The 20,568-nt window shown below is 47.7% G+C and overlaps 1 protein-coding gene across 1 annotated transcript in view; it reads left to right on the top strand.

Moving 5' to 3' along the window:
- Positions 1-7,293, top strand: part of LOC149353728 (nose resistant to fluoxetine protein 6-like) — a 79,636-nt gene extending 72,343 nt beyond the window's left edge. Inside the window, exons 16-17 of the mRNA XM_089575855.1 lie at positions 5,807-5,933; positions 7,286-7,293. Of these exons, the coding sequence (XP_089431981.1) occupies positions 5,807-5,933; positions 7,286-7,293 (135 nt within the window). The remainder of the gene's footprint in view (positions 1-5,806; positions 5,934-7,285) is intronic.
- The last annotated feature ends 13,275 nt before the right edge of the window (positions 7,294-20,568 follow it).

Genomic DNA, 20,568 nt, shown 5'->3' with positions numbered 1-20,568 from the left:
TAAAAGCTTCAACAATTGTCTACGCAACATGTACACACCGAAGTAACAGGCACTTGACACTAAACTAACAAGGCTGACTTAGCTGGTATTTCCCTGATAACGACTTTTCAACAGCCGGGGCTCGTCTACTTCACTGCTTGAAACCTCACCACCCCCAAACAAACATGACTTGACCCGTACTTCGGGTGGCACGCGAGCTGCGCCTGGGCAGCCAGGATTACCACCCTAGCAGACCGCCAGACGCAAGAACCTGCGTACATGGGCCCCGAAACCGGACCTTATTCGCATTAATAGCCGACACAGGTCTGAAGGGCACATTGTCTTATGCTGAAGGGCACATTTGTGCATTTCAAGAAAAAAAAAAGAAAACCTTACCAAAAACGGAATCAAGTAAGGCGACACTTGGTTAAGGGGTACTAAAGGAAGTATCGAAATGGGCAAGACGGATACAATGGGCCTCTTCGATTATCCACCTCTGGATGCCTGCCGGCTGCCCGCGGGTTGCCAGAGCACGTAGCCAGGCGCTGGTTTTCTTCGGTAGCGCCGCGCACTTCCGGTGGCTGTCCAGAAGGCATTCGTTTTACTCTGGCTTGACAGTTTCTGGTTGCCGGCGGGTACCCATGTGCGCCAGGACTATTTCGTGGTGGCAGCGCGCAGGCAACTAGCAGACGGCGGAGAGGTTGTATGGAAGTGGAGCACTTGAAAAAGCAGTGGGCACCTGCCTTCTCCGCGGCCGGGCTTGCCGCCGCGATAGCCGGCCGGCTGCTTGCAGTGGCCGCCAACCCATGTGACCATGATGCACCTTCCTGTGAGGAGCGATTTTTCTGGCAGCCAGCGGGCTGCCCGAGCTTGGTAAATCGAACAGGCCCATTATCCACCGGGAACACTACCGACGGTACTTCTGCGTGAAAAGTTGCTTGGGTTACTGAGAGAATCTCAAACGAAAGTCCAAACACCCTTTCACATTCAAACCAGCTGCGAAAAATGGGCATAGTTACTTGATTCCTATGACGCCATGGAGGAAGGAAGGAAGCTGTATGACGCATTTTCGAATGCAGCTCCCGACTAATCAGATGCACCACTTCCAAAGAGCAGAAACGCGCAAAAAAGCGTAAAGTGCAGGCCATCGAAAGAGCTGCTCTCTGCTGCGTTGCGCGCAGCTGTGTCTCCTTGAAATGCACGCGCACGGTAGACGGACTCCATGGCTGAGAAAGGAAACTGCGTGTATATATAGTTATCGAGGGCAAACATAGAGTGCAGAACAAACCACCGATCGCAATAACGCACATTCATATGGGCGACAACGACTCGAGCGGGTGGTCTTCGGTGCATTGCGTGCTGTCTTGAAGTGTACACATATGCTTCGAGGGATCCTGAAAAGCATGGAAGCAGCAGTCGCGCTTTAACTCTCCAAGTGAGAAATTGGAAGCGCATTGCTCACCAAGCGGTGCGCTGTGCTGCTGATTAACGCGCATTTAACGCTGTAAATATGATCGCACACGACCCATGTAATTCACCCTGCTGTGATCATTGCGATTTACGTCCGTGAATTGCTTCCTGTGACTTGTAATCGGAAAAGGATCAGAGTACATTCCACCCAACTGTACCTTGCCAACTGTCGGCTATAGCTGTCGGCAAGGAATTTACCCATCACCTGGTTGAACACACAGATCAGTTGGTTGAAGTTTTTTTTTTTTCGCAAAAGTGCGCATACCCTTACTATAGCAGTTCAGCTGCATGTCGCATATGTACACTGCAGATTCTCTGTAAAGAACGCGCCTTCAAACGAAAGACGCAAAAATCTGGCCTTGCGGGCTAGCGCCTCACGTACTGCATGCATGACGGCAAGCGCTTGAAACTTTTTTCTCTATAACGAGTCAAACGAGAGGCAATGATACATGTATAGGGTACTTCTCAGATTTTTTTTTTTTGAGCATACCTCAAGGCACATCTGCTTTTCCATTGCGCTGTAGACATGCGCTGGTATCACGTTTCACAGGTTGACGACGCGCGGGTATGCGCGCCTGCATGAGTGCCTACTAAGAAAAAAAAACCCACATTGCAATTTCAGAACGCCCGTAGTGTGCACAAAGTAGACGATTAGACGGCTGAAGTGAGAAAGCAACCGCTTCACCGACCCTCTAGCGAGTGCAAGTGAACGTGAATGCCGTTGAGAGCCTGCGGTTCTGAACTCGCTGCGAAAGCGAAGCGAAGGGTTCCTCTCTCCCTTTTTGCGTCTAGCCTTTAATGCACTCGGTCGCCTGTACTGCGCTCTTTTTAATATGCGGCACTTCGCGATCGCGGCTACGCTCCCCGAGCTGCTTTCCGCGTATTTCGGCGGTAATTGCCCGCTGGTGGCGAAATAGCGTTCATCGAGACTAGCGCGTCATTGCGTCACCAGTCGCTGCGGTACGAATCCGTGCGTGGCGGCGCAACGTGCGCTACGCTTTTGGGCAGTTTTCATGAGTATAAAGTCTTTGTTCCTGGTGAAAATGACATATTTTCTATCACATGACGCTAACCTACCAGTCTGGGTTGACAGTATTTTCCTTTTGTTAGACACGCACGTCTTTATTTTGGCGCACAAACGTTAGCTTCCCGCGTGCTTAGCTTCCTTCCCGTCTCGTCGTCACCCGACGCTGCCGATTGCCTGGCAGGCTCTTCGAGGTCGAACTTTCTCTTCTCTCGTCGCGCCTTCAAGGTCGCTGGGGGAAAAGGGTGCGAGCGCTGCATCGGGACGCGCATGCCGCCGCGTCTGCCTTTGAGAGCGTATGAAAACATTCTTTTCTTTTGTAACGGTGTCCGTGCAGAAAGCGCTTCGAACTGACCCGATCGGCTTTTCAGTAATCGAAGTGGAATAAGCCAGTGATCTGACGAATCGTTGTGTTGCGAGAGGGATTCATTTCAGAAAGAACTAAGAAGCCCACTAAAATTGATGTTAAGGCGTTTCGGATCCCCCACGAAATCACTCTACCGGAAGGGGTATCCATAGTAATCGCCATAGTGTGATAAAATCTGTATATGGACGAAGTCAGGCCCGCTCGCGTGCGAGATCCGCGTCAGTGAGGGCAGTATTTCGTTCACTCTGAACAGAATAGAAACGAGGCGCCCGCAAGAGAACCAAAACGTTTGGATCACCTACGCCTTTCATTGGCCTACGCCTTTCTTGATTTAAGTCTTCTGTTGCACTCCTGAAGTACAGTCAGGATTATTTTTAGCCGTAAAAAAATTAAGAAAGATGTGAAATAGGCTAACAGCCGAGTGTTAAATTGGAAACACTTTGCACGTACTATATTGTTTTAATTTGTTTGAATTATTCTCCGCCTATCTTTAATTTTTATTGTCTTCGATATAGATTATTATTTTTTCTACTGTGTAACACCGAAAAAGACCACATGACATGGGACGTTAGTAATGTAATGTATTTTAACCAATATTAAATCTACACCTAGGGCAGTCGAAATTTGGTGACCGTTGTAGTTGACAAAACGAAAATTAAGCTTAGCAAAATTATACATGTTTTTTTTTAATAATGAGTACTCTTAGAGCTTTTCACCCGGTGTATATACAGTTAAGAGCTTTATTTATAATATCACTGTTTTCTTATGTCCTGTAAAACTGGGCCTCTCTTTTCTGTGCTGTAGAAAACGGTCTGCGAAGCCTAGTTTGAGCGTGGCCTAGTGGCGTAGCTTGAGTACTAAGTGCTGAAGAACATAGCCTCGACACAATACATTCGCTTTTTCTGGTATTTTTCTTTATTTATTTAGTGCATTCTGCTAACCTCTTGTACGCGGCTGTTGCAAAATTGCGCGACAACACTTTCGAAAACAACTAGCAGAAGGCGGAATGCACACACATATAAAGAACCTTATAAACATTTAGGCGGCACTGTGGGAAAAAGCACCAATATTCGTACTAGTAACTCATAAAATCACAATCTGAAACGACGTGAAGAAACAAGGATAACCGTGGCCGCCATAGACATATTTCGTCATTGCAATACAAAAATAGCAGAAGTACAAAGCAGTCTGGGGAAACGCATTACCGCAGCTTTGGTACCCAGTGTTGCGTGTATGTATCTATTACAACAATTCCGGCAACCATCAAAAGGATGCTGCGGATTCCATCGCATAAGTTCCTGAGTATGATTTCAGGGAGATGCGCGTGCTGTTCCTGGAATTTGCATTTTTTGTGCGATGCTCGTTCATACTTTCTTTTGAGGGAATTCGCATGCTTGCACTCGGCCGCTGGGCTTATACGCGCTTCCCCGTTTCCGTTTCTTGCACCGTGATGATGCCTACTTCGGAGTCAGAAAAATAAGCGCTTTGTCACCATCGCTGTCACACTGCACTGCCTGCTGAACACCACGTGAATGCAAGTGTTTAATGATGATGTTGACTGTTGGATTGGATTAGGGAGTGACGTACTCTGTTGCGACGCCGACGGCGAGGAGCTCGTACTTCATGACGATGTTGAAGTTGTCAGCGAGGACGATCGGTAAGGTGCGGTCGAAACCGGCGAGGACGGAATGTACCCCTCTGGACGCGATGGCGAGGAGCGTAGCACGAAACGCGAGGCACGGGCCGAGTGCACAGGATTGTCACGCGATCACGGATGCTACATCCGCGACGCGAAACACAGGGATTTCGCCAATAACAACTAGCTTTGTGATAGTGATAGTAATTGGGTACGAAGAAAGGAAAGGCGCAGGAAGTGCCTAACTGACCTAACTGAGGGTGCACACGCGAACCGCGCCGCGAGGGAAGTGGAAGGGTAACAGAGAAGGGAGAGAGAATGCGGCTCTCGCGTGCCTATCCGCAATGTTTTGTCTTTTTGAGCCCTTACCCCGAATCACTTCGAACACTGAGTCTCGACACGAACTGCATGCCGTGCGAATTACGGCTGCTCTCATCCGGATACTGCTGCGCTTGAACCACTAGAGCGAAATTACGGGCGGCGCGTATCTGACAGCTGGCTCTCTCACTAGGTAATCAGGGTGGCGAATTTACGGCACGCCCTTATCGAAACGTTTCCGAAAGTGAGAGGCGCGAAACACCAAATGGCAGCACCGAACTCATTATCACGTGCGGCTGATATCGCTCCGCGTTTGGTGCACCGTCGTTGCTCTCTTGGACTTGTCGCAGAGAAACCGACACGCGTGAACGCAGCTATCTTTGTCGCTCACGCCGTGTGAAGAGCCGTACATGATGCATAGTACATGCTTTTAAAGATGCAGTTCAGTCCATGCCTATCACCAATACCAACACAAAGGGAATCGCAACGCAAGGAACCCGCAGCGGCCACCCACTGGCTACAGCTGCTGGAGACTTCGTGGATTCGAAACAGCATTTTGATGGACACAGGATGCGAAAGCGCCGCTGCATTGATGAAGTGCTGTTTGTGTTTGATAGGTCCTGCCTAATTAAAATTAGAGTGAGACCCTCCACATAAAGCACACCTCGTTGCCCAGCTGTAGCTGTAGCATGCAACAAATAAATTTTTGAAGCGCGTGTAGGGTCGTTTATGTCCCGGAAGCCAGGACTCCACAAGCACATGCATGGATCCGACCGTAGAAATATCGAGTAGCCAAGCCTCTACACAGAGAGGAAAAGCCCGTTTAATCAAACACAGTGCTATAATTTATTTGCAACCGGTGCAACAAACTATTTGGTGGACGAATGGTTTTAGTTCTCCTTGCATGACTTCCTGCTATGCCGGAATGTTACACTGGACTAAAACTGAGTGATGGTGCTTGCCTTAACCTTTACTCCATTGTTTTTTTTTTTCTCGCTGCACATGCTCACAGTGTTCGACGCGACCGGGAAGTACCCGACGGGTATTCTCCAAGGATCCCGCGTGGACATGGGAGCCTTCGACGAGTGCCTTGAGACGAAGGTGCTCGACAGCTCGGGAGAAGTGCTGTCGCATGGCCAGTACTGTAACCTCGAGTTCATTTTCGAGAATGCCACGGCCTGGGAGAAAAGTATGGAATATCTATCGGGCGTCCTGCATCCGAAGGTAAGGGTAACAAGCACGTGCTGGATATTTCGTGTGATATAGAATTTATATAAAAGTGTGAGGTTTTCACCTAGGGCGCAACTGGACTTTGCAAGCGTCCAAGATTGTTTCACGATTGTTGAAATTGTTTCTGGGCACCAGGTGAGCGTGTCGAAGTCACGCAAAACGTTTCCTGATTATCTGGCCGTATGGATTTCTTGGTTTCCCACAGGCATTTTAATTGTTTTAGGCCCAAAACATATAGGCAACAGAGAGGGAGTGAGAGCGACTAATGGGTCCAGTAATTTTTGAACGCACTAAGCGGAGCCCGCCATACAGCGAGGTGATAGAGAGTGCTACAAGACCTGCCACAGTGGGCGGTACATCGCAGCTGCGACTCTCGGGCGCGCCATGGAAACGGCGTTGCAAAGTTCTTATTTATTGGCGGTGCACATGAAATCATGGCGCGGCAGGCTTGTCACGAAAGAAGCTCGCGTGTCGCCATTTATCATGTTAGCGGCTTTAATCTCAGCTTATTACGGCTTTCCTCTGGTGCCCACGGCCCGGCCCGTTCTTACCTTCAACAATACGACCCAGGTGAGTGTTTTCCGTGTGGGCAAGGAGTGGGAGCTAATATTAGAAACACAGACATTGCGACGTATAAAACCTTTTTTTATTTTTGAGGTTATTGCGTTTCTTTGTTGATGCTCTCGGCAATTTGTGAGCGACTCAACTGATTGAATGAAGGTCTGTTCGCAAGTCGAGTAGCCTCGAAAACCAGTGTGGTCTCTAAGTAATTCTGAGTAAACGTCTAGTAATTAGACAACTATAAACTTCTTGGCCAGAAATGCTGCCTGTTATTACTGGAGTGGTCACTACCGCGCAGAAGACGCCAGGCTTAGAATGCTAGGAATATTTAGAATAGGCGGACCCTATCGATTAGAGGGATTGGGAAATAGCGGAAAGCCAGGACAATAACGCCCCTAGAGTAATTGTTCTTCTCATGCACACTGTCACCCTACTATCGCCCTGACTGATAGGGGTCCCTATTTTAAAAGTCCTTCTTAGTTTTAATTTAACTTTAACTGCACCATCCGGAATGCTGAAGGTGTAAGTTAGATCACTTGCGATTTGGAAGAGCTCACAATCTCACTGGCGCAGTACTTTTCAATTTTGGATAAGTTGACGCTCAGTAAAGAAAGCGTAACGTCCCACTTACTGCATGTTATATAACTTGAATCTGAAATCTTGGAATAAAGGTTTCACTCTTTCCTGATTTTGATTTCAGCCTCGTAGTGCCTTCCAAATGTAGTGCATATGGATCAATCTGCGGCAAGGCACCGCATGCGAAGAAATTTGAAACATTTGGTTTGTTTCTGCTTTTTAGGCAAGACATGGCTGAACCCTTTTAACAACCAAAATTGCCATTCCAATGTATGCATTGCAGCGTAAACTTGCATTATTCAAGAAGCGTTGTTCTGAGCACTGCGCTCTCGTGCGCTTCCGTAATGAACACACCCCTATTTTACTGCATAAAAGCACAATTCTCTTTTCCACGCGTGAAACTTGTGGAGACGAATCGTGGGCACCAGTCATCGTCAGGTCTCCACAAATATATTCGGCTGGACGCGCTCAGCCAGGCTGGGATGGAACAGCGCTGCGCCGGCCTTGCAGTTAAGCAGCCATGAAAATCCAGTCTGCGCGTGCTTGGCAGGCGTACTGGGACAGTCGTCGTCTTCGGCTGCCGGACCACGATGCACGCTACAGGGCCCCCCCTCTAGCGATGAAGCCATGAGCGAGGTGTGAATGGCGAAAAGCGGATAGGCTTGGCGCAAATCGTACGCGAGGAGGACTGGCACGGTCGGGAGGGAATGCAGCGGCACAGTTAGCGATGACGTCGGTGTCAAGATGAGCAGGTTTAAGGCGGTCAACTGAGATTGTGTCCTGCCGGCCGTTGATGAGCAGGAGAAAGTGCTTAGGAGCACGCCGGAGCACTTGGTACGGACCATCGTATCGTGGGCGTAGGGCGGGCGTACGGCGTCGTGGCGAACAAAGACGAGAGTGCACCGCTGAAGGTCGGAGGGGACGTGGACACGACGGGAATACTGGCGTTGACGTGGTGGAACTACACTGCTCATAACGCTACGTAGGCGGTAGGCGTAATCTGAGACGTCAGCAGGCGTGGGTACCAGTCATCGTCAGGTCTCCACAAATATATTCGGCTGGACGCGCTCAGCCAGGCTGGGATGGAACAGCGCTGCGCCGGCCTTGCAGTTAAGCAGCCATGAAAATCCAGTCTGCGCGTGCTTGGCAGGCGTACTGGGACAGTCGTCGTCTTCGGCTGCCGGACCACGATGGCACGCTACAAACTAAACCCTGCGTTTTGGCGCGCATTCTCCTGATAGGAATAGTGAATTGCTTGGTTTATGGTTCGGTTTATTGGCCTATAACGTCCCATAGCTACTCAGGCCATGAGGAGCGAAGTAGTGAAGGGCTCCGGATATTTAGACCCTCTGGAATTCTTTAATGTGAACAGATATGGCACTGTACACGGGCCTCTATAATTTCGCGTCCGTCGAAATTCGACCGCAGCGGCCCGTACCGAACCCGCGTCTTTCGGGTCAGTAGCCGAGAGCCATAATCACTTAGCCACCGGGGCGGCGGCTAATAGCGAATGCTAGAAGGATCCGCTTTTTGACTGACTGACTGACTGACTGACTGACTGACTGACTGACTGACTGACTGACTGACTGACTGACTGACTGACTGACTGACTGACTGACTGACTGACGGACGGACGGACGGACGGACGGACGGACGGACGGACGGACGGACGGACGGACGGACGGACGGACACCGGAATTTTCCCATTTTAAGATTGATGCTGCTTTCAACGTAAAGGCTTGCCTCACATCCTTTTCAACGGCGTTCTAGGCCCTGAGCGTATTAGTATCATATGACCTAGAAGATAAGACGCACCAATGAAAGATTAAATAAAGGCTGCATGAGGCAGCGAACTACACCTCCCCGCCCAAAATTCCGCTCAAATTCACTGCAGTGCAACACCGACGTCAACGGTTCCTTTAAAATATGGTTAACACCCGCAGTTTCGAAGTGGCGGCTGCGTGTCACTGCTTGGCGCTGCCACCGCCAGCCCGGCATGGATCCGACTGGCGTAACTTAAATGGCCGCCAGAATATAATACCAATGTTGCCAAACTGCGTGCGTGGAAAGTACAGCCGAGTTTGACGACCACAGTGCTGCTGTTAGCGACCGTGTGGCGTTGCCACCTGCCCTCCACCTTCCTCCTCACGCACATCCACGCCCTCCTGCTCTCTCTGTCCCCTTTCAGATACCGTACGGCGTTTCCACCTCCTCTCCACCTTCCTCCTTACACAGAAATTCTGCTCAACAGCTCTGACACGACTAACACACTGGCTATTCACGGTCGCTATAGACCTTTTTCAGTTTTAGCCTCGCTCCCAGCGCGCCGAACACCGCCATGTTGCTTTCCTCCTCTCTGGCTGGTTCGGAAAGGCGGTGTCCGTGCGTCCCGTGCGTTCTCTGCGGTTCTCCGTGTTTACTGTATGCGGTTGCCTAGCTGTAGCAGCCCGATTTGGGTGTATGTGCGATTAAAGCTGCAACGAGGTCTTCGGGAAACCACTGCGCAGTCGTCTGCTGTTCAAACAACTACATTAAGTGAAGGCGGCTTGAAGCGGAGCAGTGTGAAGAACACAGAGAGCCACGGCGGCAGTGCGGTTGCGGGCTTTTTCAGCTACACATACCTTACACGCGAGCACCTACTGCTGATGTCGCTAAGATATGTGTTGTCTGTAACCCTTGCAAAATCAAAACATAAGTTATAACTTGGGTAAATGATGCAGCAGCACGGCGGGTTACGTGAAACATTTCTGTTATAACTGCCGATACTGGCGACTGATTACATAAAGACAACGGCACTGTAAACATAGCTATTTGACAGTACTTGAAAGCCATGATGCATTGCGCAAATGCCACAGCTATTTGCTTGCAGTAAATATCCGATAAACCAGCAGGACTTAAAAAACTGAAGGCCGCAGCTTTGGCGTGTCCACATTGCATCGTGACACCTGATGCTTCGACCAAATTCTTTTTTCAACTGACGCCATAATGCAAAGTCCCGATTGTTTAAAAAAAATGTGTCTATTAGGGACGTGCAATCAGCAGGCACGCAGTGCCGACCACACGCACGCGCTTTCTCGCTCTTTCGGCATTAATCAGCGGCCGCACCCGAGACTGACCAAGCAGATATGCTCCTCAATAACTGTCACAGCAGGTGCACCAGTTTCAAGTGTGTAAATTACATCGCGTTCAAAGGCCACGACTCTCTACTACTTATTTTTCTGAGTTTAGCGAAATGTCAGACGACGCGAAGCTCTAAATCCAGTTTCCTCTGTTCCTGCGACACTTTGCTTCGACGCACGCCGCCGACGGATGCACTGGTGCTCCGAAGAGCGCTGCCACACACTCGCATGTCCACGCTAAGAGTGGACCACCCTACATGTGCACGCTTCACCAGTTATTTTACCGTTAGTACGAAGTAATCAAGGAATTTATGCAAAGCCAAAAGCCGGAACAGAATTCTGTGCGCTTATGCGCTCCAGCGCTGCCTTCTCCATGTAGCACTAGTACCGTTTTTTAGGACAGTGCGGAGGGAAAATGTAGTGAAAGACGCGGTCGAGCGCAATTTCAATCAGTTCGTGTCACCGGCGCAACGCAGATCAGACCGCTTGAGCGCTTGACAGCAACACTGCTGTTAGCTCGGAAGGGAGCGGTTTTTCTTTTATAATTATAACTACAACATAGAAGCGCTCAGCAAGCTCCGTGCTCGCATTAATAAATGTCTCCATTATAGATACCAGAAAGCCGTTAAAGAAATTGCGCACACTTGCGTGGAAGCGCACCTCCAATGCCGATTTTCGGCGCAACTTGCAGGGAAACATCCGCGTCGCCGCTCGCCGAAACACCGGCCATTTTGTTCACAGTTGTTCAGTGCATACAGTGCAACACTTTGCAGGCCAAAATCATGCAAAAATCAACACTCGGATAAGGCTGAACAGCGCGGCGAGTACTCGCTGCCTGTATCACAGCGGCGGCCGCCCAAGCCAACATGGCGGAGAAATCGGCCAGACGCAAGACGGCGCTGCTGTCGAAAGATGGCCGCGCGCATCTGAATAAGGTCTATAGCCGGCATGGATACGTCTCCGGCAGGCGTTGCATAATAGTAGCACGCGTCCAACGGCCTCGGGAGCGCAGAATTTCTGCTGTACTGCTCTGACCCGACTGAAACACTGGCTATTCACGGCCGCTATAGCCGCCATGTGTACGTGTCCGGCAGGCGTTGCACAATTCTAGCACGCTTCTGACGCCCTTGGGAGCTCACTGCCCTTGGGGCTCACTGCCAATTCACGCTAAAATAAGCATATGTGGATATTCCTACCACGCGGGCATTTATCGTCATTATCATTAAGGCCCGTTGAGATTGCGTTTTTGTTTAAGCAATACGCGAGGTTGGAGGCTTTAGTTTAGGGCTCTCTACACAGCAGTGACGTTGCCAACGCCGTTTATGCCATCGACCTGGAGAAAGTCTTTCATAAAGCTGTCAATACAAGATTCATGGAGCAATTTTGCCTTTGGCATATGGTCTCTGCTGAGGTTAGGCTTCTAAGGCGGCAGGAATGATGCATGTTCATGCCTCCGCTCACCGCAGATTGGTCTGCGAGTCTGTCCTTTATACATGCCGAGAAAGGAAGGAGACACGCTGCGGGTCCAGCTACAGGCACTGGGCGTCTTCTACCAAGACGCTTGTTTGAAATGCGTCAGCGTTTGTGCTCGCATTTTAGCGTTTTTTTTTGTTTAGAGTTGTTGCCCATACCAGGTAAACAACAAAAAGAGGGGATCAGCGCGTGAAAGAAGAAGCAATCGATAGTTCGGAGAACATGCATGCGAATGCACGTGAGCGCATACCCAAGCTGGCCGACTTCGCGTTGGCCTTAGTTCCAGACAGTCGGGAGTGGATATCGGCGTGTGGCGAGCATGCTGCGCCAAGATTGAAGTGGCTATGTGAGAGGAATTTTGAGCAAAATAGACGGGGGTGGCCTAGTGTTGCGAATGCAACAGAGGCGTGGAAGATATAGCATTTGCTTCCTGGTGCTGATACAAGTGGAGGATGAGAGCTCAGCATCAGGTGATGTTTGGCACGTGAAGTAATTCGCGTCAGGTATCGATGTAGAAGGGTTCATGGGAGGTGAACAAATAACGCTTGCGAAATGGCGATGAAGGTCCTCACTGTTGCCTTTCCTAAAAACTTAAAAAAAAATTCACCCTCTTAATAGCATACACGTCACAAATAGGAAGTTTGTTGGCCGTATTCTGGAAACATCTCGATCCCAGCCGCAGCGACCAAGGGCTGTCCACGTTTTGAGCTGAACGTCTCAACTTCTGTTGATGAATATGTTTCTTCAAAATAGAGACACGAGGGGAGCGAATACCTACATATAATGAAAACAACAAGTAAATGACGGCAGGAGTATCAACTCACACAAGTGTTGAATTGAGGGCGGAACAATAGCTACTACGAATATGAAATAGTGCACATGGGCCCGTGTCGCTTTGATCTGATCGCTCGTCTTTGGGTGCTCTGAGAACTTGCTGCCCATCCAGCCATGCTTACTCGTTGCCTGCTTTGGAATTAGAATTCAAGTCGTCAGTGCATGCCGAAGTGCTCATTCGGCGTTCATTGCCACTTGTAAAATAGAGGACGCTGCTCTTAGTATTGGAAACACGTCCCGAGGCGCAGAGCCCTCGCCGAGTACAGAGCCCTCAAGGCTCTGTACTCGGCCCACTTCTGTTTTGAATTTATATTAATGACTTACCAGGCAACATCAATTCTAAAATTCGCATGTTCGCAGATGACTGCGTCATTCACCGCTCAGTTACTACCATTAATGACCAACACTCTCTCCAGGACGACCTTAACCGAATTCAAGAATGGTCTGACGTTTGGTTAATGAAACTTAACCCACATAAATGTAAACGCATGTCTTTTCACCGCCGCCATAATCCGCTTGATTTCCCATACGTAATTAGTAACGTCCCTATACAGTCTTGTATATCATATAAGTATTTAGGTGTCACCTTGTGTAGCGACTTGTCCTGGAGTGCACACATCACTCATATTATCTCATCTGCTAATAGAACACTAGGTTTTTTACGACTCCTTCTCCTCCATGCCCACGATCATGTAAAATTACTAGCATACAAAACACTTGTCAGAACAAAAGTAGAATATGCCTCAGCTATTTGATGCCCGCATCATGCTTACCTTATCAACGGACTTGAAGCCGTACAAAACAGAGCAGCCAGATTCATTAATTCTTCATATTCCTACGACATTAGTGTGTCAGGGTTGAAAGATAAATCAGGGTTACCACTCCTCTCAGTTCGTCGTCGCATCGCCAGCCTTTGCTTATTCTACAAATTTTGCCACAGTTCACTTTCCTGCGCGCCCTACATCGTCCCGCCAACCCGCATATCTCATCGCACTTGTCATCATTTCCAAGTTTCTCGACCACGTGTCCGCACGGTTACTTTTGCAGCCTCATTTTTCCCCCGTACCATTGTGGACTGGAACGACCTTCCCAGAGACATTGCAGCCATCATGTGCTCCGCGACCTTCGCTGACAATCTCCATGCTCATTTGTCATCGTGTTAGCACTTGCCCCCACGAATATTGTACCCACCCCTTATGTAATGCCCCTCACCGGGCCTTTAAGGAAAATAAATAAAATGAAATGAAATAAATCGTGTGATTTGCCTCCAGTTTCAAAAACAGCCACGGCGCGTGACTGCTGGCCGGAATAGCTACGTGGCCTAGTTTTCCCTTGCATACTAAATGAACCTGTACAGGCGCCCAAATCTTTTTGCTATCTTACGCGACCGCCGAAATTTCTCTGGCCCAGTGTGGTATGACGAAGTGAACCAACGAAATATTGACATTTTTGCAAGTTAGATCCGTCATAAGTCGCTGGAGCACGCAAAATTGGGCGGTCACGTTCGATAGCGAAATATTTAACATTGCATGGACACAAATCGTTAGAAGGTAAATTAGCCAGTGTGCAAGAGGGCGCAGAGACCAGGTCATTATGCAACACGCTGACGTGCGTGCATGACAGGAAATGCTGTATACCACGGCGTAAGGTGACGCTACTAGGATTAATCCCGAAGTTCAAAATCGCAACAAATTCAATAAATTCTGTGAGATTGTGATTAGCCGCGGGCTCTCATAGAGTTACGCCCTGCAACATATGGCGCCATGTGGCTGTAGTGGGTACATGCTCAGACTTGCTAGTGTTGAACAATAACTTTGGCAATTAATTGAGTTCTGAGCGAAATAAAAGGTTATGTACTCAAAGGCAAATCACGTGACCTGTTGCGGTAAATGTTTGTCGAAATCCATGGTCTCAGTGCGTAATACCCATTGCGCTCCGACTGTAAGAGCTTCAACTCTGAGGTGGTCGAAATTTCCGGAGCCCTCCACTACGGTGCCTCTCATAGCCTTAGTCGCTTTGGGACGTTAAACCCCATAAACCAAACCAAACCCCAAAAAAAGTGTTTTGCATATAGTATTAAGCGTAGAAAGTTGGGCTAGTTGGCTGGTAGTACTATTGTGATACATTCCAGCGGCTAAAAAGACAGGGACGAAGGTAGACGAGACAGGACGAACGCCGGTAAAACGAGGGATCACAGGGCCCATTGTACTAGAAAGTATGTCATTAAGCGTAGAAAGTTGGGCTAGTTGGTTGGTAGTACTATTGTGATACATTCCAGCGGCTAAAAAGACAGGGACGAAGGTAGACGAGACAGGACGAACGCCGGTAAAACGAGGGATCACAGGGCCCATTGTACTAGAAAGTATGTCATTAAGCGTAGAAAGTTGGGCTAGTTGGTTGGTACTACTATTGTGATACATTCCAGCGGCTAAAAAGACAGGGACGAAGGTAGACGAGACAGGACGAACGCCGGTAAAACGAGGGATCACAGGGCCCATTGTACAAGAAAGTATGTCATTAAGCGTAGAAAGTTGGGCTAGTTAGTTGGTAGTACTGTTGTGATACATTCCAGCGGCTAAAAAGACAGGGACGAAGGTAGACGAGACAGGACGAACGCGTTCGTCCTGTCTCGGCAGCGACACGCCGAAGCAAGGGGTCTTCAATTACCCCACTCGCTATGCCGTTGAGCATCTCTCCATATCATACATAAGCATATCATACATAAGCATGCTATTCCTTTATTCATTCCGCGCTTGCGAAACCGATGCAGAAGCAATTATACTCGATAGCGCAACCAACTCGCCGCCGAGTGAAGCGTGACGGCGCGCACGCCGCCGGAAAATGGTGGCATTTCTGACGAAGCAGAAAGCGAACGCCGCCGAAGGCTAGCTTTTCTGCACGATGAGGGCGTACATTGTTTGAAGCATTGGAAGCGCTTCTGGCGAGCAGTGATGGTAACAGCGTGGCTTCGTTCGATCGGACGATAAGGCGAGCATCAGATCATCGTAACGGGTCAGCCGGAAGTGCCGACGCCCTTTCGCTCTCTGCTGCGTATCTGCTGATAGAGCGCGCTGGCATGCAGTTTTTTCCAGTTTGGCCACCGCTCGCGTGCTCTGCTTTACTTTTGGGGCACCTGTACACGCTAGAACAGAATGGGAAGAATGGAACATCAGTTCAAATGCACTGTATATTTAATACACTATAATACGTATATGCGGGAGCCACCCTCAGACGAAGTTATCCGACGACGACAGCGCAGCCCAACGCCACACACATAACAAACCATTCCGAAATAATTTTCTCTTCTGAAGTTGCATGTATGTGCTTGGTCGTTTGTTTATATCTTGCGAGTAGCTCTTCACAAAAGTACTCACCCGGTGTTAACATACGAACAGCTTCAATGCGCAACTTGTAAGAAGTGCATGAAAAGTATGCAGCTCGTTTCGAGGCTGATTCCTTCTTTAAAACGCCTCAGTGATTGTATGCTGTGATGCTGGACATACCTCCCAAAGCGACCGGGCCTTCAGTGAGCTCGGTGTATCTGTAGATTGGATAAGTTTCTCGTGCAGTCGAACATGCCGCCCTGTGTGCCACATTTTCTTGCAAATACAGCTGTTCAAAATAGACTGGTTCTACAGCTCTACATACCAAGCAATTTCGAAGCAGTGTGATAAGCGGTCAGCTCGTCCTAGCACACGTACAAGACGGTGGCGTCGGCGTTACAATCGGCTGTATAAGCTCTGTTCCTGTCCCCAATAATGACACTAGAGCTAGTGCGTATCCTATATCAGCCCCCCCCCCCCCCCCCCCCCCGCCGGAAAAAAAAGGCTGGACAGGAGCCATTGCGAACAGTGCCCTTTTCCAAAGCAACTACAAATGAGCGACGCTGGCACGCTACGTGACCGCAGTCAGTGGCGATACGCACAGTGCTTCCATTTTTCGCTTCTGTGCTTTTGCTCTGTAACCAACAGCGTACAGGCAATCACTACCTCCATCCTGCCTACCTTTAAAAGTGCAACGGTAACAAGAATAGACGGGCCGTGGTGTGCTTGACAATCATTATCTGCACCAACTTCCTGCACGAACGGAGTGAACTGCGCCCAAAGAGCGCAGTTCTCTCTCTTATATGGACTACTACTAAATTAGCTTCCCTTCTGCCCTTCCGCAATCTTTCCTGCCGGCTTCGTCGCTATCATGGGACCGGACGACATAATACTCGAGGAGAGGACGACACTGAAAAGGAAGCAAGAGTATTGCTACCACTTTGTAGCTAGCTAGCACCTCCAGACACGAGTCACAGGTAGTACTTTGTGAGGTAACTTTTGGTTTGCCTCTTTTGCCCAAAGGCGAATGAAAGTTTAATGCTGGTATGGTCCGGAAAATAACTAGTTGTTTTCAAACCGGCGCCGAACATAACGTGTACAGCAGTGTTTGTGAGCGCGGCTATGTTGTTACCCCAGTAGACGTATTTAAGTATTAAGGCATATTGCAGAAATGAAAGTTACGTCTTTTTTAATGCCAGAAACACCTTATGTGAGAACGTTATTATTGGTACTGATGCGGCACAATACAACAAAAATACTAGCGTCGCCATTTATTCATCATAGCTAACATAATCAAGTTCGTTTAGTCAGGAATGTAATGAAACAAATCACGGTCACTGACCAAGTATGAAGAGGTAATTGAGGATTATGAACCGCATACGGGTTCCTTGCTCACTGAGTCGGACGAGGAATCGTCGTCACTTCTGCCGCTAGCACGTGGCGTAACGAGCGCGCGTAAACGGCCGGCATAGTCTCTTCTGTTTCATCGTACCTGGCGTTGACTCAACGATTAATGATTCTAATAGCTGCCTGGATTACACGTTATTTTCCTTGGCTACACACACCCAACCCTTTTGGACAAAGGTATTTTTTTAGTGGGTAACCTTTGATGAAAGCAGTTTTTTCATATAATGTAAGATTTCACTATAAGAATCAATACATCAGCAGCTCACTCGATGGCACTCGTGTATATTTTTTTTTCTATAAACATTTTTGCCGTCGTCGAATGCGTTTCCATTGGTTTTATACGGCGGTCTTAACTTTTCGATGCGATCGATGGAAACACATTAAAAGAAAGATTTTGCTACACATCAGAAGACTGGACTATTACCTGCAATATTTCCATAACAGCTGTGTCTTCAAATTTTGCAAAATTTAAAATTTTTGTGCGAGAATGCTGGACATGAGTGGCGTCACCCCAGTAGATCTTGTGTGTTTGTTCATGAGCATGCTTCCTAGTGGCGTTGGTTGTGTGACCATGATTTCTGACTTCATGTTTGTGCTCTTTGAGCAGTCTTGAAAATTTTCTAGTGTCGCCAATGTCTGCCTGATGGCAATTAGCGCATGATGTCTTGTACACGACTCCTGGGAATGAGTTAATCGGCAGTCTGCATTTAACATTCATGACCTGGTTCCGGAGCTTGGCGGTGGGGATGTGGGCAATACGCATGTCGCATTTAGGAAATACGCTGAATAATGCGTCGCTGAGTCGTTGGACGAAGGGAATAGCTGCAGGCAGATAGAATATCCTGTTATTCTGTACAGTTCGCTGCAATATACTCTTGTCAGTTTTACAGATAAAATTACTTGGGTACCTGTGGCAGGTTGGCTCACGGTGGATCGTTCTTAATTCGCTAATTAGTACATTGTCATCTGAACAGACCCACGTTGTCAAGGACGACTCTACGAACGTCGTGTGGCCGACTGAATGGCAAGATTTAAAATAAAGATAACGACCTTTGTGTGTGTAGGCGTCCTGCATACTGAGAAGAAGAGAGCGCTCTTATCCCGACGAACAACCACATCCAAGAAAGGTAGCAAGTTGTCTTTCTTGAGTTCCACGGTGCACTGAATCTGCGCATTATGGGTGTTCAGGTTATCCAGGAAGCGTGGAGCTTCTTGCTTGTTCAAATTTCAAAATACAGAAGAAGTCGCCCACGTGACGGTAAAAAACTGAGTGCCTGAGTGAAGGTGGCCAGTATCTTTTGTTCCAAGGATTCCATTAGCAGATTAGCCCTGATAAGCAGATCGCCGTACCATGTGTCTGCTGATAGAGCCTTTCACCATAAGAGAAATACGTATTTCGAAATGCGACATTCGCCTTTCACACATCCTGACCAGCAAGTTCCGGAACCAGCTCAAGACCGTTAAAGACACATTTTACATTTTTTTTATTTGAAAACAGAAATGAATACAAGCAAACTATGTACAATGGTACTGGACCCATAGCCAAGGCTAGTGTTGGGTCCAACACAATGATAAATCGCAAGATGCAGCAGGTGGAGAGAACACTTCTCACATAAATAATTTCAAAATATTAAAATCGCAACATACATAGCTAATATATGCACTTGTTATCATGCATACATTCTTTGTACGCAATAACCTTAAATATTAACAATTTTACAGTCATTTGGGTACAGAATTTACAGCTCAACCGGCGGAAACTTAGATTCCGCAAAAATATTTTAAGAGATTGTGAAAATTTAATTTTTATTTTAACATCATTAGGGATGCCATTCCATATTTGTGCACCGTTGAATTCAATCAAGCTTTTCCCGTAAGTATTGTGGCATATTGGTAGGTTAAAATGATTTGCACTTGCAGGTCTAGTGTCCCTTTTAGGAGTTATAAAGATACTGTGATGAAATGGGTCATTGAATTTCAGTATTTTATGAATTTCATTTCATTTATGACTCAAATGGTCCTCAGGTGCTTCAGGGCCATTTGGCCTTACAGAAGAGAGGGATTAAACGTGTAACACATTAAACAGAAGCAAGGAAGCAGCAAAATAAAAACAATACAGGTTGTTCGGCTCCTAATTATACAATGTTAGCTAGTGCATTTTTAAAACGTTGTTGGTTTTCAATGGCGGCGAGAAGTCCGGGAAGGCGGTTCCAATTCTGTGATGTACGTAAAATGAAGCTGTGCGAACTGGAATCAGTACCACAAGAATTAATTTCAACTTTGTGAAAGTGGTGAACGCGGACAGAACGGTAGACGGATTAGAGATTAGTTCAATGCGCAGGTGGGTGTTATGGCAGTATATTTTGTGAAAAAGGGAGAGGCGAGAACTCTAGGAGGAAGAGAGAAATGACAGTAGAAATAGAGTTTGTTTCGTGGTGGAAATAGTGGCAGTCCGGTTGCAGTGATGAAGGGTAAATCAAGTAGAATTATTCTGAACAAGTTTGAGTGAGTTAGATAGCTTAGCAGAGCTCGGATTCCATACAGAGGAGGAGTTCTGAAGTTTTATTTGGAATAGTACTTTGTAAAGAAGCAATTTTAGTGACACGGGGCAGAAGAAAAATTACGTCGCAGGTATCCGAGCAGTCGATTAGCTTTCGATATTATATGGTTAATACGATGGGAGCATGTTAGTTCTGACGTGATATGTTCGCCAAGCTAGCGGTAATATGTTACTGACTCAAGGATAGTGTTACTGAGATGGTAGGCAGCTCGAAGGGGCTCACTACAAGATACGCGAGAGACTTTACATTTATTGCTATTAAGGACATAATTCAGTGACTGCACCAATAAAAACTAGCGTTAAGATAAGTTTGTAATGTGTTAACATCCTGGTCATTAGTAATATCCCGGAGCACAACGCAGTCATGAACAAATAGACACATGCTAGAAGTAACATGCTAGGGTAGCTCGTTAGTGTAAGTTAAGAAAAGATGGGGACCCAAAACCGAGACTTGAGGCGCTTCGGAGGTGACCGCGCTACAAGATGACGTATGATTGTTACAAGATACAAACTCGAAACGGTGACAAAGGAAGTGTTCTAGACGTAATAATATTGATCTCAAGGTTAATTTCCGCTATCTTAAGACTAGTAGTTTGTGGCAAACGTTTTCGAATGCCTTGGAAAAATCTAATAACATGCAATCGACGCGGGAGCGGCAGTGAAGGATTAGTTTGAGCGTATGCGTAAAGGT

Source organism: Amblyomma mixtum, chromosome 3 (assembly GCF_055824585.1).
Source record: "Amblyomma mixtum isolate Tamu chromosome 3, ASM5582458v1, whole genome shotgun sequence".
In the NCBI taxonomy this organism is placed as follows: Eukaryota; Metazoa; Arthropoda; class Arachnida; order Ixodida; family Ixodidae; genus Amblyomma; species Amblyomma mixtum.
This window is presented reverse-complemented; position numbering and strand designations above follow the sequence as displayed.